At 42.0% G+C, this 14611-nt stretch overlaps 1 protein-coding gene across 45 annotated transcripts in view; it reads left to right on the plus strand.

The window, feature by feature from the left end:
- Positions 1–14611, plus strand: part of LOC117934721 (receptor-type tyrosine-protein phosphatase delta-like) — a 362606-nt gene that overhangs the window by 291135 nt on the left and 56860 nt on the right. For 24 of the 45 annotated variants that reach the window (XM_034856605.1, XM_034856616.1, XM_034856618.1 and 21 more), the window contains 2 exons: positions 3651–3799; positions 5734–5875. In XM_034856605.1, the coding sequence (XP_034712496.1) occupies positions 3651–3799; positions 5734–5875 (291 nt within the window). The remainder of the gene's footprint in view (positions 1–3650; positions 3800–5733; positions 5876–14611) is intronic. The other 21 variants (XM_034856642.1, XM_034856639.1, XM_034856650.1 and 18 more) reach the window with 1 other exon arrangement.

A 14611-nucleotide genomic window follows, 5' to 3' on the forward strand; every position in this document is an offset into this window, starting at 1 on the left:
AAAGTTCACCAGACACCTGCCACTGCTGGTTCTCCCCAACACAGGGAACGTAACACATGTACAGTCTCTGTAGTTACTCTGTCCTTTAAAAACGTTTCCAGTCAGTATCATGTTTGGATTTTGTTTTAGGTTCTGCTCTGTTTGGGTTTATTTTACTAAGTATTTCTATTTGAGAATTAGCTTTTCTGCCTTTATTTAATGGGATAGCTAGGTGAGAAAGGGGAGAGGGAAGACATGCAGGAAATCATCACAGGTCGGATTCGAACCCTTGACCTCAATTGTTTTCTTTGTGTTTCAAGAGAAAAACATTTAGTCTGAACTTTAGGGGAAAAGCTGACCTAGTGTGCTGATAATCACCTTAAACGCCCTGATTTCCAGTCCACTTTATTTAAATGGTGGTTTTAAAACACCAGTTAAAAGGGCCAGAATGATAAAAACGATAGGATACAGTAACAGAAACAGTAATCAAACTTAATGTTGCGTGTGTGTGCTGCCCACATTGTTGAAGGGTTCCCATTTCAATTCATGTCTTTCCATTAAAACATATATACTTCCAGTCATAAAAAGTCTACCCCCTCAGCCCTGTGGATGTTCTTAAGAATAGTAAAGGCTTTCAGTCAGCCGCCAAATTATTAACATGGTTTTGAGCCATGGAAAATAGGGCAAGGGGATGCTATGAAGAGCTTCTTCCTTTCCAGTGGCAGCGAATGCGAACAAGGTTACGTAATGACCCCGAGGGAGAGCAGGAACAGGTCCATGCTACTAACCTTTTAGCTTTTGACAGGCTTTACATTTCTCAGTTGTTTGCCGGCGACAGTTTACCATTGGATTAACAGGTGCCTACCTATGGTCTAATCCATCCTTATATCTCAAAAGGAGATGCCAAGATGCAGCAAGGACTTTTACTGGATGTCAGATTAGTTTAATTGAGATTTATTTCTTATGATTAAAGGCAAAGCAATGGCCACACACTATGCCCAATAATGGTCAATGTTGCCATGTAAAATTATTATAGATACATCTTTCCATGTTCTTATTAGAGAAGCTTCTGTGTTGTATTTTCCAACACAAGCAGTGCATCAGCAGGGTGCTGTGGTTAAAGCTTTCTCTGTGGTGCATGAGTGTGCGCAATGTTTGTTCATCGACCATATCTTTTTGGTTGCTGTCAAGGTGCTAGTCATGGTACAGTTGAGAGAAAACAGAGGTTTCAATCAGCCTCTGTCTACCTTGAAGCCATACGAAGACTCTACCAAAATGGATGTTTGTCAGCGGCAGACCTAAAATGGGGGTATGATGGTGCTATCAGCAGCCATGTCTGTGAAAACACTATTACCTCCATGTCACGCCTCAATCACTCCCCATTGTGCGATGACTCCCCCCACCCCTAACGCACTCTCTTCCCCTCACCTCCAGTGCTGATCTCCTGTACATGTCCTAGCAGTCTATCACAGCCGGCGTAAAGAGACGCACCGAGCCATAATGGATGGCCCCGGAGCGAAAAACAGCCCCAATAGCATATCAATTACCCATCAACACCCTCTTGGCTGGATGCCAATGTGCACCACACCCCAGCAAAGTCAATGAGATAAGGTGCAAATGCAGATATAATGGTGCTTTTTGCGGCGTACAAATTACACAGTGTCAACTCTGCTGCCCAACTGTCGGAACTGTCAGCCGGTGAAGGGGAGGGAGTCTCTGAGAAATGTCTGGGTTTGTTGATGTGTGTGTGCGCCTGCAACAGTGTGTGCATGTCATGAGGCAATCAGGTGCTTTCCCAGACTCATTTGCCCAGTGGAAGCCCAGCTGCTTGCCTGTTTATCTGTTCGCCCTTTTGATTGCTGACCACACATCTTATGTCACCTCTCTACAAATCCTGCAGGTTAATTTGTCCCCCGCTCGCAGCGCCACCGCCGCTGCTGCTGGGCAGTACAATCTGGGCGGGGAAATCAGTCTGCACACAGGCTCGCGAACAAGCACAATCGCACATTCTCACACACAGATGAGGTGATTCAGATGGTTGGCATTACTGCAGCTGTTGGGCCCCTAATGGCCTGCTGAACTGATTGATAAAAGGCAAACAGTTGCTCTGCAGGGGGACAGATGGAGCTATACCTCCCACAGAAGCTGGCACTCGAGCTTCAGAGTAAAATACTACGGGCGGGGGGATGTACCGGGATGTAAATCTCAAAATCTTATCAGGGAGAGACGGGTTCCTTTGATTATTAATCACTTTCACGTGCTCGGATTTGGTTGTAATAGAAACGTCAGCTCAGGATCAGGAACTGATTGTCCTGGAGGGGAAAAAAAGACGAAACAGAACTCAATTTTTGGAATTGGATGTAAATAGGGAACTGTTATAATGGCTGACAAAGCCTGGATTATATTGGGGAATCATTTTACTTGACAAAATCAGGGCTACAGCTTTTTTCACTGCTATGGAGATCAGAGCCTGAAAAAACGCTATTGTACAGTGTTGTAAACCCACTACGGTAGATGGGGACGGCCATGTCCGCGTCCACACAAAGCAAACACTGTTCCATTCTGCTATTCTCTCACCTTCACGGCCCTACATTTGGAGCTTTTTTTATCCTCATTGCCTTTACACTTGACTTGTGCTGAATTGAGGGGCCAATTAGGAACAACAGAATGCTCACATCACCGATCGGAGCGTTACAAGGACCTGACTGGTGGTTTGAGAGAGAATATTGTTGTCTGCCACTCAACCAATAGATAAGCTTCTGTTTCTCTGCAACAGTTAGGAAATGTTATTCAAAACACTGAATGGCCACATGATTAATGTCCCGTGGAATAGCATGTTGACGCTGTAATAATAAGCTTGTAAAGATACATGACTTTTATATTGAAAGACATGTAAAGGGCCAGTTCATCCAACCAATCATCTTTACAGAAATTAAAAAGAAAGTGCTCTAAACTTAAGGTATTTCCTGATTTTAACAATCTATTTTCCCCTTTAGTGGAATAATCAGTTATTTAACAGTAGCTTAAACACCCAATTACATATTATAAAGCAAAAGGTTACAACGCTTTTGTCATTTCCATTATAGTGTTCTCTCGTGATTGTGTTGTAAACAAAGTAATTCCTCTGTGGACGGTTTCTATACCCCAGTATACATATACTGAATTTGGGACACTAGCCTATCTCATATTGAGCCCAGTGACACTGTAATGTCACAAAGAGAATAGGCAATGTTTTTCCAGAAGTTTGTAGCCTTGACACAAACCCAAATTGTGATTAATTTATTTTCTCCAGTAATGTATATCAACACTTCCCACAGAAAAAAGTCTTTTTACCCAATAATTCCTTTTTCAAACTCCCTCTTAAGTGTCAGTTATCCTTCAGAGGAGATTTTAGATTTATGAAGAACTACTCCCAGTCATGTCACGCCCTCTGTCTTTTAACTACCTAGTCTCAATCACTGATCTGTTTCCACTCGCACAATAAAGTCAGTACAATCTCTTGTCTTGACCTCGGACGACAATCCTCTTAACAGGCACATGCTGAAATCTGCAACGTTGTTACTTCCTAGTCTGTGCGGCACAATATGTGAGATTAATTGCTCGGTCTGCAGAGCTTAGAATGCTCCCTAACTCTTTGTGCTATCTTTTTTTCCGTTTCTGTCCCTCTCCAGCACCACCAAAGTTTTTAAGAACCCCCAATGACCAAACAGGCGTGCAAGGAGGCGTGGCATCCTTCATCTGCCAAGCTACAGGAGATCCACGGCCGAAGATCGTGTGGAACAAGAAGGGGAAGAAAGTCAGCAACCAGAGATTTGAGGTATTAGGTCTATTGTTCTGATGTAAAATGCTCGACAAAATGGGAATGCTTCAAGCACTGCTTTTGGCTCTGCTCGCACAAATTCCATCGCGCCATGCCCAGCTTGCTTGCGTTTTGCCCTGACTTGCCACCACGCATTAGCAGGCTCTAATAGCCATGCTGGCCAGCCTTTTAAACATGCATGGGTTTTAATGAGCAAGTACACAAAAGATCAGGGGACCGATTTGTAATTAAATAAAAGACAAGAAAAGAGTAATTGGACAGAAGAAAAAACTAGTGGCTTGACCCAGATACCAACATTAGCATCACGCCACATTTGCCAGCTTTATGCAAAGTGAAAGGGGAAGTAACAGTTTCACTTTTGAAAATATCCTTTTGCTTTGTGGCATCTTTATCTATTTGCATGTTCTACCCTCCTCATTTTGGCTGTAGCTTTGATTTCTGGTCAGCTTTAATCTGCACTTGGGCTCAGTACCCATAAGAAATAACACATCATCGCAGAACACTGATAAGATTTCTATTAATTTTTGTGTCAGTCCTCGGGACTATCATGGTGTCGCTTTTTTCCCCCCTCTGCCCTAGATGCCATATTTGCTTGCTACTGCACAGCAGCAATGGCTTAACAGAGCTTGGAGACTTCTTACCGCTTCTTCTTTTCCTCTCATGCCCGCAGAAATTTAATCTTATCAGAGTTCATCGCGTTTGTATCGTACGTTGTACTGAATGCTAACACGCTAGTTTTCATTCTCTCATTGCCTCACAGAGCTTGCTGGCTGCCCCCATTCCATGTCCATTCAATCGTAGGCTGCTCTCTCATCTTCTAACAAAAAACATTTCATTTTGGACATCTCACAACTTCTTTTCCAATGCTTCTGCTTTGACTAAGAAGGGAGGCTGTTTTTGAACCATCACCTGCTTTCAGCTTGAATGCCAACACCGCTATAGCTTGGCTAATGAAATGTTAAAGTGTATTGTTAACTAACACCTGCACAGATGTATAGTGAACTTTTAAAATGTCCGTAGGCCTCTGTGAGTGTTTGTGTGTGTGTGTGTGTGTGTGTGTGTGTGTGTGTGAGCGTGTGAGCGTGTGAAGCAGAGGTCTCAGGCCTATCTTTATTGAAAACTACCTCTTTGCTTAAAAGACATTGAGTTATGACACAGGGCTTTCTAAAAATCAGTGAGTATTCAACATGTAGCATGCAAAAAAATAGCTAAATAAGCTACAACAAACACCTGTTTGTGCGCATTTTATGTGTCGTTCGTCTAATACAGTCGGTCCTGTCTTATGTACCACTATCTCACCTCATGGTACAACTGTCCGTAACCGTTTATCAAGCCACCTTTAACTGTTTGTGCTCGTTTCTGTCCCATTGACACAATCCAGTGTGATGCATTTTCAAGGGATATAATGTTAACTTTAAGAGTGGGACAAATTCACATTTTAATTTCACTCTAAAACCCAATATCCCAGCAAAGAATGCTGACTACAATACATTTTCCCATTCTTAAAGTTAGTCAGCCGATCGACTATTTTACCAATTATTGCACAAACTAGTAGTAGATAGTTAATAGTTTATTTAAAACACAGCACATCTGAACACATAAATGAACATACCCACAACCAAATTATTCTGGAATCAAATATGCTCAGTACCTACACTTTCTCCATACACATTCTAATTCTGCACGGATCCTGACGTTACCTTTCGTACATGTACAGTATTAGTACAATATTCACAAATGAACACCGAATCACTAGGGCTTAATGTAAGGTAGGCAGCAGCTTTTGTTTCTGTCATAGGAAGCACATTGTGTCACCATCAGTGTTGTTAGCAAAATGTCATCAACAGTGTTGTCTTTTTTTCTCTGCGGAAGGTCCCTCGCCCATTGTGAACCATAAAATCTCCTTTAACATATCCTGTCTCTCGCACCTGCAGGTGATAGAGTTCGACGACGGCTCTGGTTCAGTGCTAAGAATTCAGCCATTACGCACGCCCCGAGATGAAGCCATATATGAATGCGTCGCCTCCAACAGTGTTGGAGAGACGAGCGCTACCACCAGACTCACTGTTTTACGTGGTAGGTCCTTCTCTGCAACCCCAAAAGAAAGGAAAAAATAACACACACCACTAACATGCCCTTTTTCTCCCAGCTAACCCAGGTAAGCTTGCATTTACTTGTTTTATGTCTGTCCTGTCCTCTTTTCTTTGTTTGGTACTGTCACACCGCCCAGTCAAACACAATTACCCACTCACATTGTGTATTCTAACTTGATAAGATTTAGTCCATTAGCCATTTAGCCAAGTAAGTTCCGTTTCTAAGTGACTTAAGTCATTTGCATACAGATGCCTGACACAATAATTAAGATGCCAGTTAAATTATGCAAATAGCCATCCATTCCTAGCCTGCGGTGGTTTAATGGAAAAGCTCAGCAATGTTTTTCAAATCTGTCATTTTTCATCTCTGCACTTCAGCTTTGATATTATTTTGGCCGTGTAGAAAATAAAGCAGTATAGTCTTATGTGATTAACGATCACATAAGGTTTATGTTAGCATTTTAGCTGCAGGTTGCCGCGATGCAGAGAATTGTCAGTGACCAGTGGCTGTTACTAGCCAAAACTCCTCTGCACAAACATGTCTACCAATCCAGACGGGAAAAGGTCAAACACTTTGTTTACCTCCAGTGAGAATAAAAGTCAGATGACAAATATCAAGTTGGTTGACAGTGCCTCATTTATAATAAGCAATGAGCAAAATTGTATCTTAATCACACACAACATTCCATTCAAAGGCAAATATGTGGTGGCCCTTAGCTCAAAAGGGCGAGTAATATCTTTCTAAAACATGGCTTATTTGATAGTGAATGGAGAAAATTGCTTTAGAAAAAAGCCTTGGGCTGCTTGAATAAGGTGTGCTCCATTATGTACCACAATTACACAACATGGCAAATGAGTTTCTATTGAGAGGGTTGCTTACAACCTATAGGAAAAAAAGCTGGCTCTGCGAAGTCTCTGAAGCCCCCCCCCTTCCACTGCTTCTTATCTCACCAAGAAGCCAACAAAGGCCCTTTGCAATGTCTCCAGCGGCAGATTGAAAGAGAAAGGTGGCACGTTCACATGCAGCCCCCTCCTGTTTACTCTGGAGCACATAGTGAGTGAGTGCGTGTATGCACGCTCTCACTTGCAATATTGTTCACATTTCCTGTTCCCTTTCGCTCGTGCTCAGTCTCTATCCCTCTTTTCCCCTCTCTCTCTCTCTCTCTCTCTCTCTCTCTCTCTCTCTCTCTCTCACACACACACACACGAGCGGCGGGTAGCTGCTCTTCCCGGATCCACGGACTAGCATTAGCATGTTTATTACTATTTCCATTTTGCTCTTTCGCTTGCTCTCCTTTCCCATCAATGTACGTGAGGTGAGTAGAGGCCTATAATGGATCCAAAAAATAGAAAAAACAGAGAAAGCATTTTTCTTTGGTGTCTTTGGTTCTTTTGGTCCTTACAATGCCTCCGGTGGATGCATATGAAACCAAAATATTGGCAGTGTGAATGATTATTTATTTATAATATATGTTAATTTCACTACCCTCTGTCAGCACTTGCTCTGACATGACAGGGAGTCAACCTATCCCAAGTTTACAGTTGCTAAACATCTGGTGTGTGGTAGGTCTTACAATGGAAATGTATTGTTAGGCCGAAGGTACACTGGTGGTGATGCCGTTAAACGGCAAATAATAAATAATAGACTGAATAATTATCATGAGAACCAATAGCAACCATAGACAAAGGAAAATCAAATAGAAACAAAAGGGAAGTGATGCCTCAGTGCTGGCCACAGACACGGATATCAAGCATGACTATAATAAGATCATCTTTAGCTAGCCATAATATTTGATTTTACACTTTAACAGTTATAACTTTAAGTTATACACATCCATTGCCAAACCGATTCCTCCATTACTCAAAGACTCAACATAAGGGTGACGTTCAGGACGCTGGGAGTAAGCTGACATACTTCACTGTGAGGGTGTCGTACTGTAGGAATCACTTGAGGTAACTCAAAGGAGGCATTATATATTATTTAGGAGACCTAAAAAGCTCCCTCCTTCCAAAAATACTTGGTGCATTTTTTTTCTTCCTTTTTTGGCCCTTTTACGTGGAGAAATAGTAAACTTGCACGAGTGTCTGATGCAGGATTGGAGTCATAAAATAATAAGCAAACACAGATGAGTGCTATTACACCCGGCCTTATACATTTAAAGTGACTGTTTGTTTAGTTCATTTGTGCTCCAATGGTCTGTGGAAACAACTGTGAAGCATCTGCTGTGGGAAGCTCTTCGCAGGGGGCGATGCTTAATTCCATGAAGGAAACGCACATTGCTGTAATTGCCAGGCTATGCGAAGAGGGGAGTTGAGTTGACAAAGCCAAAGTACTGGGGGATATTGGTATTCGGATGGCCCTTTTACTTGATGGGAAGTGCCATTAGTAATGAAGTTCCAGGCGTGGGGAAGCGATTTGCATGAAAGGCGAACCCTGAAACGTAATGATGTTCCGAGTCAAATCTGCCACGGCAGGAGCTACGGGTTTCCTTAGTGCACCATGAGATGACCCGACTCATATGTGACTCGTGTCTATGAATTAAGGTCATCTTGGTTTGCTTTGTAATTGAGAACGACGGGAAGAGATTGAGAAATGAAGAAACAGCACATTTTTGGTGTCATTGCTGGAATATGCTTTCAGCAAAGTAGTATTTAATCTCATTTATAAGTATTCCGCCATAAGACATTTGCGTGGACACTTGGACTCATGGACTAACAAGAATACCTGTCAGTACATGATTAGTGCAGCTGGATTTCTTTCACATTTTAAACCAAAACAAAAGTACCAAGCCAAAACACCTTACAAGGGCCAGGACTCTCTACTAGGAGTAGTTCTAGCCAATTGATGTGTGGATTTGAGTGCTGCAGTTCATGATTCAGGCATGATTAAGGATTTATATTGCATCCTCACACTCCCATTATGCTGTCAACAGCCATTTCCTGTGCCCCACACACAAGCGAGCAAACTTATGCAGCTGTGCACAACTTGACAGTGGGAGCGGAAAATGAGAAGCCGCTCTCCTGTGACGGAAAAACAGAATGCATCATTTCCATTTGTATGGAATGGTGCAATGGCACGGTCAGCCGTGTAGCTGAGAGGGATCTTTCCACATACAATGAAAGGGCTGCTACATGATCAATGATTATTCATAGACAATGTGTGCACTCGGCTCTTTGTCATTGTCATGAAAAAAAAAAACGGTCTCCACACTTAATAAAAGACACCAAAAGCTGCTTCATTTATATTCCAAGCCTAGTTTACGGCTATCCATAAGATGCGACTCAACATAAACCGTGTGGACATGCCTGCATTGCAAAAACCCATAAAATATTGTTAAGAGGAACAGATAATTTTAAATGTACCTTAGTGCTCATTCCTAACCACTGTTTTTTTAATCGGTTGCACCATTTTCTCAATGTATAATGCTCTCCTTTCTAACAAGTGCAGAGAAAGAGGGATGAACATAAGTTGGTCTGCATGCTCAAATTGCTAAGCAAGCTAAATGCTGTGTCAGCTGTCTGAAACTGTCAGAGAAAGGGATGCAGTGGGAATGAAGCAAGTGACCATTGTAAATTGACTGCAGGGGGCCAGCAGCTACCATACAATTCGATGGTTTAATGGCACAAGCTCTACAGTTGCCATCTGTAGAGCTTGTGCCAGTAAACCAGCTAATTGTATGGCCTGGGTCACCACATGGAACATTCAATTATATTGTACTAATACATTGTTTCCTCCAAGAATGGTGCTGTGGAAACATGCTGACTCACTGCAGAAGTCTAACTCTTTTGTTACATATAAGACGATCTTCGAAACGTCAAGTCTGCCGGAATTGTAAAACTATGCCGCACAACTGATTTGATTTATCCTTTAATATCGTCTTATAGTATAAAGGACTTTTAAAGATGATTTACCCTGTCATTATGTCCTGATGTTTCAGAAGCTACTTGTATTTTAACAGGTTTTTTCAGTCGCCATTTGTTATTTGCAGCCCATTTTCCCCAGAAACCAACAAGCCTTTTTCTCTCTAACATAGCATGCTGGGACAAATAGTGACTAAGTGCAAACAACTTCACAGGCCATCAGTTATCTTCATGCCCATTAGATGTTTCATAATATCTATGGACAGAGTTATTGCTTGGGATTTGGCCAATTCTGATTTAATGTGACTATCCCCTCAATTCCCAACTTCACTCTCTCATATGTCACAAAAATGAAGCACATGATGCCAAGTTATTCATTAATGTAACGATGCAGTTGACTGTCCTTACAGAAATTGATATTTTCTTATTAAAAAGGAAACAGCCCCCACACCCCCCTATACCTAACTGCTGGGTTAATCGTGGGAGCCAATCAGCATATCTGTATAGTATGGGAGATGATTTAAGGCATTACCACTGCCAAAACAATGGATGTTAGACCTTACAGTCTGCATAGCATGTCAGAAAACATGTCGTGGCTCTGTATTTGTTTTTAAAAAACCAATAATGCCTCCTGAACTAATAATTATTGATTTAGACGAATGAGGAAGTGTTGTCTGTTTTCAGTAATTTTTGTCCACAGTGACCTCACAGTACTGGCAGAGTAATTAGGTGATGAGTGATTTAAAAAATGCGAATGGTTTCTCAAAACTCATGGTAGAAAACTTTGAAATAAACTAACAAAATATGCAAGAAAGGTTAGACACTTGAAAAATATTACTTTGCTAATTAAAATCTATAATAAATCCATTCCTGTGTATTTTAAAGCCTCTAGAGCCACGCAGACCGTTTTGCACATCCAGCTAAATGCTAACATCAGTATGCTAACAAGCTCACAGTGACGATGCCTGTTTATTTCAGCATGGTAGCATGCTAACATTTGCTACATCCACTTAAAATATATATTCAAGCCGACCCTAAGGACAAAAATGGAAATGGATCAGACATTATGTTTATATTGGTTATCTTATTTTAGCTTGATAAACCACTATCTGAAATTGTGCACATTACATACGGTATACGCACCACAGTATACACTGTATAGCAGAACATATTCCATTTTCTGGAGTGGAAGGGACACAAGGTCAGAAAATGAGGAGTGTGTAAGTCTGAGCCAGGTGGTCGAGGGGTGCTAATGTTAGTAACTTTCATCTTAGCTGCACTCATTTTCTACGCTATTAATTAGGTACTACAGGGTCATCCTTAACGCATCTAATGATCTTGAGAAACTTTTCAAGCTGTCTAAGGCTGCTCGCTAATCAAAACCAAAACAACTTTGGAGTGAGGAAAAAGTGATGCGGCAAGAATACATTTTTTGGTGTAATTAGTTGTCTATACACTATTACTCTCATTACAGCAAAGATGAGTGCACTGGCGGCATGAAAGCAAGGGGGGTGGGGACCTACAAGTTCTCATCGGAGGTCTCATCAGCGTTAAACCCAGCTTTCAATTCTCAAATCACATGTGGACCCAGATAGTAAGTCGCATAATAAAACCATGCAACCCACTGCCTTGTGATACGCCCATCGTCTCCCCCAGAAAATGCCCCTTTGTTATGTTTGAAAAGCCTGATATAACCCCGTTTTCCATTAGGGCTTTTTGCGAGTCAAGAGGTTCCTCTCTGCAGGATGTCAGCAAGCATGAATAATCTCTATACACCCTTTTCCTGTAGCAAACTTTTAGCTATATCAATTATTGAAATGGCTAGTGCTAGGCTTTTTACTCAGGAGATAGGGAACTTGTGTGAAGTCTGTTTGCTCTGACTTTTAGTCTGCGAGTCTCCTGGACTACTCGTCTGAGTCTGATGATACCATGTTCAGAGTCCCCGGCTGTGACCCATAAAGATACAGTATGAGGCACTGTCATGCACAAAATGCTAAAAGTGATTGAAGCTCAGAGGATTTTGTGGGATCATTCTGACAGCTGATTGGATGCTTTCTTGCTGGTGAAGTAAATAACACCTCATGAACAGTCACGTACAGTTTTATTTTCCTTACATACACAGACTCCAGTTAATAGAAAAATGCCATGTGACAATCCAAGCCAAAGTATTAGAAACGCCTGTTTGACCAAACTGACCCCCCTGCTTATGAATGAATAGTACATGAAGGTTAATGAAGCAACTCAGTGTCTCACAGTTTTGCCTTCTGTCTTTTTTTTCTGAACAGTCGGAGGACTCACCTGGTTACTGATACTTTTTTGTGCCCCTGCTGGCTCCAGCTTCTAGTATTGCCCTTATCAGCTCCCCCTGAAAAGACCAATCAATCAACCTAAATAGTTAAAATGGTATTTTAAGAAAAATGTTGATACAAAAACATGTAACTTTGACACATAAAGCATTGTATATTCATCCCAAGTGGGCCGTAAGAGGGTGAATATACAATGAATAATATACAATGAATAAGCCTGAAACATGAAAACCGTCTGGCAGTATATGCTTCCAAGTGACAGCCGTGTCTCTAAGGAGAAAGTAGTGTGGTGGGGGGTGTTGTTTATGCATTTCCTGCCACGTCCTCTTTATTTGAGAATGTTTATTGCACTCAAGAGGATCAAATGAGGGTTGGTGGACTGTAAACAAAAAGCTAGAAGAAGAAGAGGCTTCCTAAGGTGTTTTTCACAGAGTTGAGAGAATATAAGCAACATCCATTTTAGCTTTGTGTTTGGCAAATAGCTCAAAGCACTGTCAAATAGTTGGCTCCCTGCTTCTTTAGAATATTACTAATAAAAAGAAAAAAATGCTGATTACAGATAAGATGACAAGAGCCGAAGTTCCCCCCCCCCCAACTCTGAATAAATGGGGCACTGTTTTCTGAAGTAAATGGAATCATTGCTCAAGGTAACAACCAGCAAATGGAATATGCTAAGTGAAATCTTGAAGAGGGCGGGAGAGGGACAGAAGGCAAAGAAGGCGGGAGACAGACAAAGACAGATTGAGGGAGAGTCTTTAACATCAAGCATCTTTTAATGTCTCGGATGAGCCACGACTAGATCGTGGCAGATGAAGTTGGTGGGTAAAAGCAAATTCAAAGACGAAGGCGGTGTGGGAGAAAGACATGATTTTAGGTAGAAAAGGTTTTGAAATCTCTCGTTCTCCCTCCGCACCTTCCCCCTAGGAGATCTTTACCCATAACAGTACATCTGGCTGAGCTGACGTGTAGTCTGTAAACCCAGAAGAGTGTGTGTGTGTGTGTGTGTGTGTGTGTGTGTGTGTGTGTGTGTGTGTGTGTGTGTGTGTGTGTGTGTGTGTGTGTGTGTGTGTGTGTGTGTGTGTGTGTGTGTGTGTGTGTGTGTGTGTGTGTGTGTGTGTGTGTGTGCGCGCGAGCGTAAATGCAGCTTTGGGCCTGGCTTCCTGCCTTGCTGCTTGCCCAGCCAGGCCTGTACAGAACGCCCCCCTCTCCGCCCTTCCTGCTTCATCTCTCCTTTTCATCTCCCTCTTTACCCATCCATTTTAGCACTAGCCCTAAGGGGCATCCGACACTAACACTCACTCTCTGCTTTCATTCCCTTCTTCCAACTCCCTTCGCTTATGTTGTAAATGGAGGAATATCACAGCTAATCCGTCATGTTTATGAATGACACGGGGCCTAGGGAGAGATGGGGTGCCTCGCCAGAAATGGCGTACATCTCGGTTGCATGCCCTTTGCTTGGCTGATCCAATCTGCCCCAGCAGCGATGGCCGTAAAAACGTCTATGGGGGACGGCAGGCTTGGAGGAACACTAGGCGGGGTAGTTTTGAAGCATAACTCAAAGAATTTCGGACCCCGATTGGGTTTCTCAAACTCTAACCAAAATACCAACCACTGAGCTCCCAACACAAAGATACTAAATGGAGTAATGGACACTCGAAAAATCAATCTCAAAGGCATCCCATGATTGTCAACAGTATGGCTACTCCCCACTCACATGTGCATTGTGTCTTTCATGGCGAGATGTGAATGGTACAAGGTGCTTATTTTTCTTAAACATATTTTGTGATCCACATTAAATGTCCTTTTCATATAAGAGGGAAGAGATTTGGATGTGTTTAAATGAAATGATTTACCATCATACGCCAGTATGTTGACTTGTAAGTTTGACTATTTCTCCAATGTCATTCTGAATGAGGAACGAATTGTTCATCTGTGAAGGTTTATCTTGGGCAAAGAAGGCCTGGTGATTAATAGATTGACTCTACAATGGTCTCCTCATAATCTCAGGCATTAGGCGAGTGTTTTTTAATGACAAATAAGCAGCATTTAATTAATTTATACAATCTCAAATGGGGATTTATGGAAGAAACAATCAGTGCGGGGCAAAGGGGGAGACGATGCTATTTTTCACCGAGACAGAGTGCCATGAACCTCCGGTTAAAAGAGCTTTCTGTGCCTTCAACTTCCTCCTCCTATATTTCCTTCACAGGAGAAGGAACACACCGGATAGTATTTCACAATCCATCCCTATTTTGCTCCTTCAGGCAACAAGGGTAAAATAAAATTTTAGTGGATACTAGCTGGTCCCTTGTCTGCCCTCGGGTGTTGGCGGTTTTCTCAAAGAGACTGTATTTGTTCAGCAAATTACTGAACTACTTTTAAAAGGTAGAAAGCGAGTGAGTCTTAATGCCACTTTGTGTTGGAGTGGGCCTGCTCCTCCTAAAACTCTATCATTGTAAATTGGAATTAGCTGTTTGAGCCAACTGTGGCCCATTCACAGTAATATTCATTAGCGTGCACTATACCTGTAGAATTGTGTCATTAACGAATTT

The sequence above is a fragment of the Etheostoma cragini genome, chromosome 19, assembly GCF_013103735.1.
Source record: "Etheostoma cragini isolate CJK2018 chromosome 19, CSU_Ecrag_1.0, whole genome shotgun sequence".
Classification (NCBI taxonomy): domain Eukaryota; kingdom Metazoa; phylum Chordata; class Actinopteri; order Perciformes; family Percidae; genus Etheostoma; species Etheostoma cragini.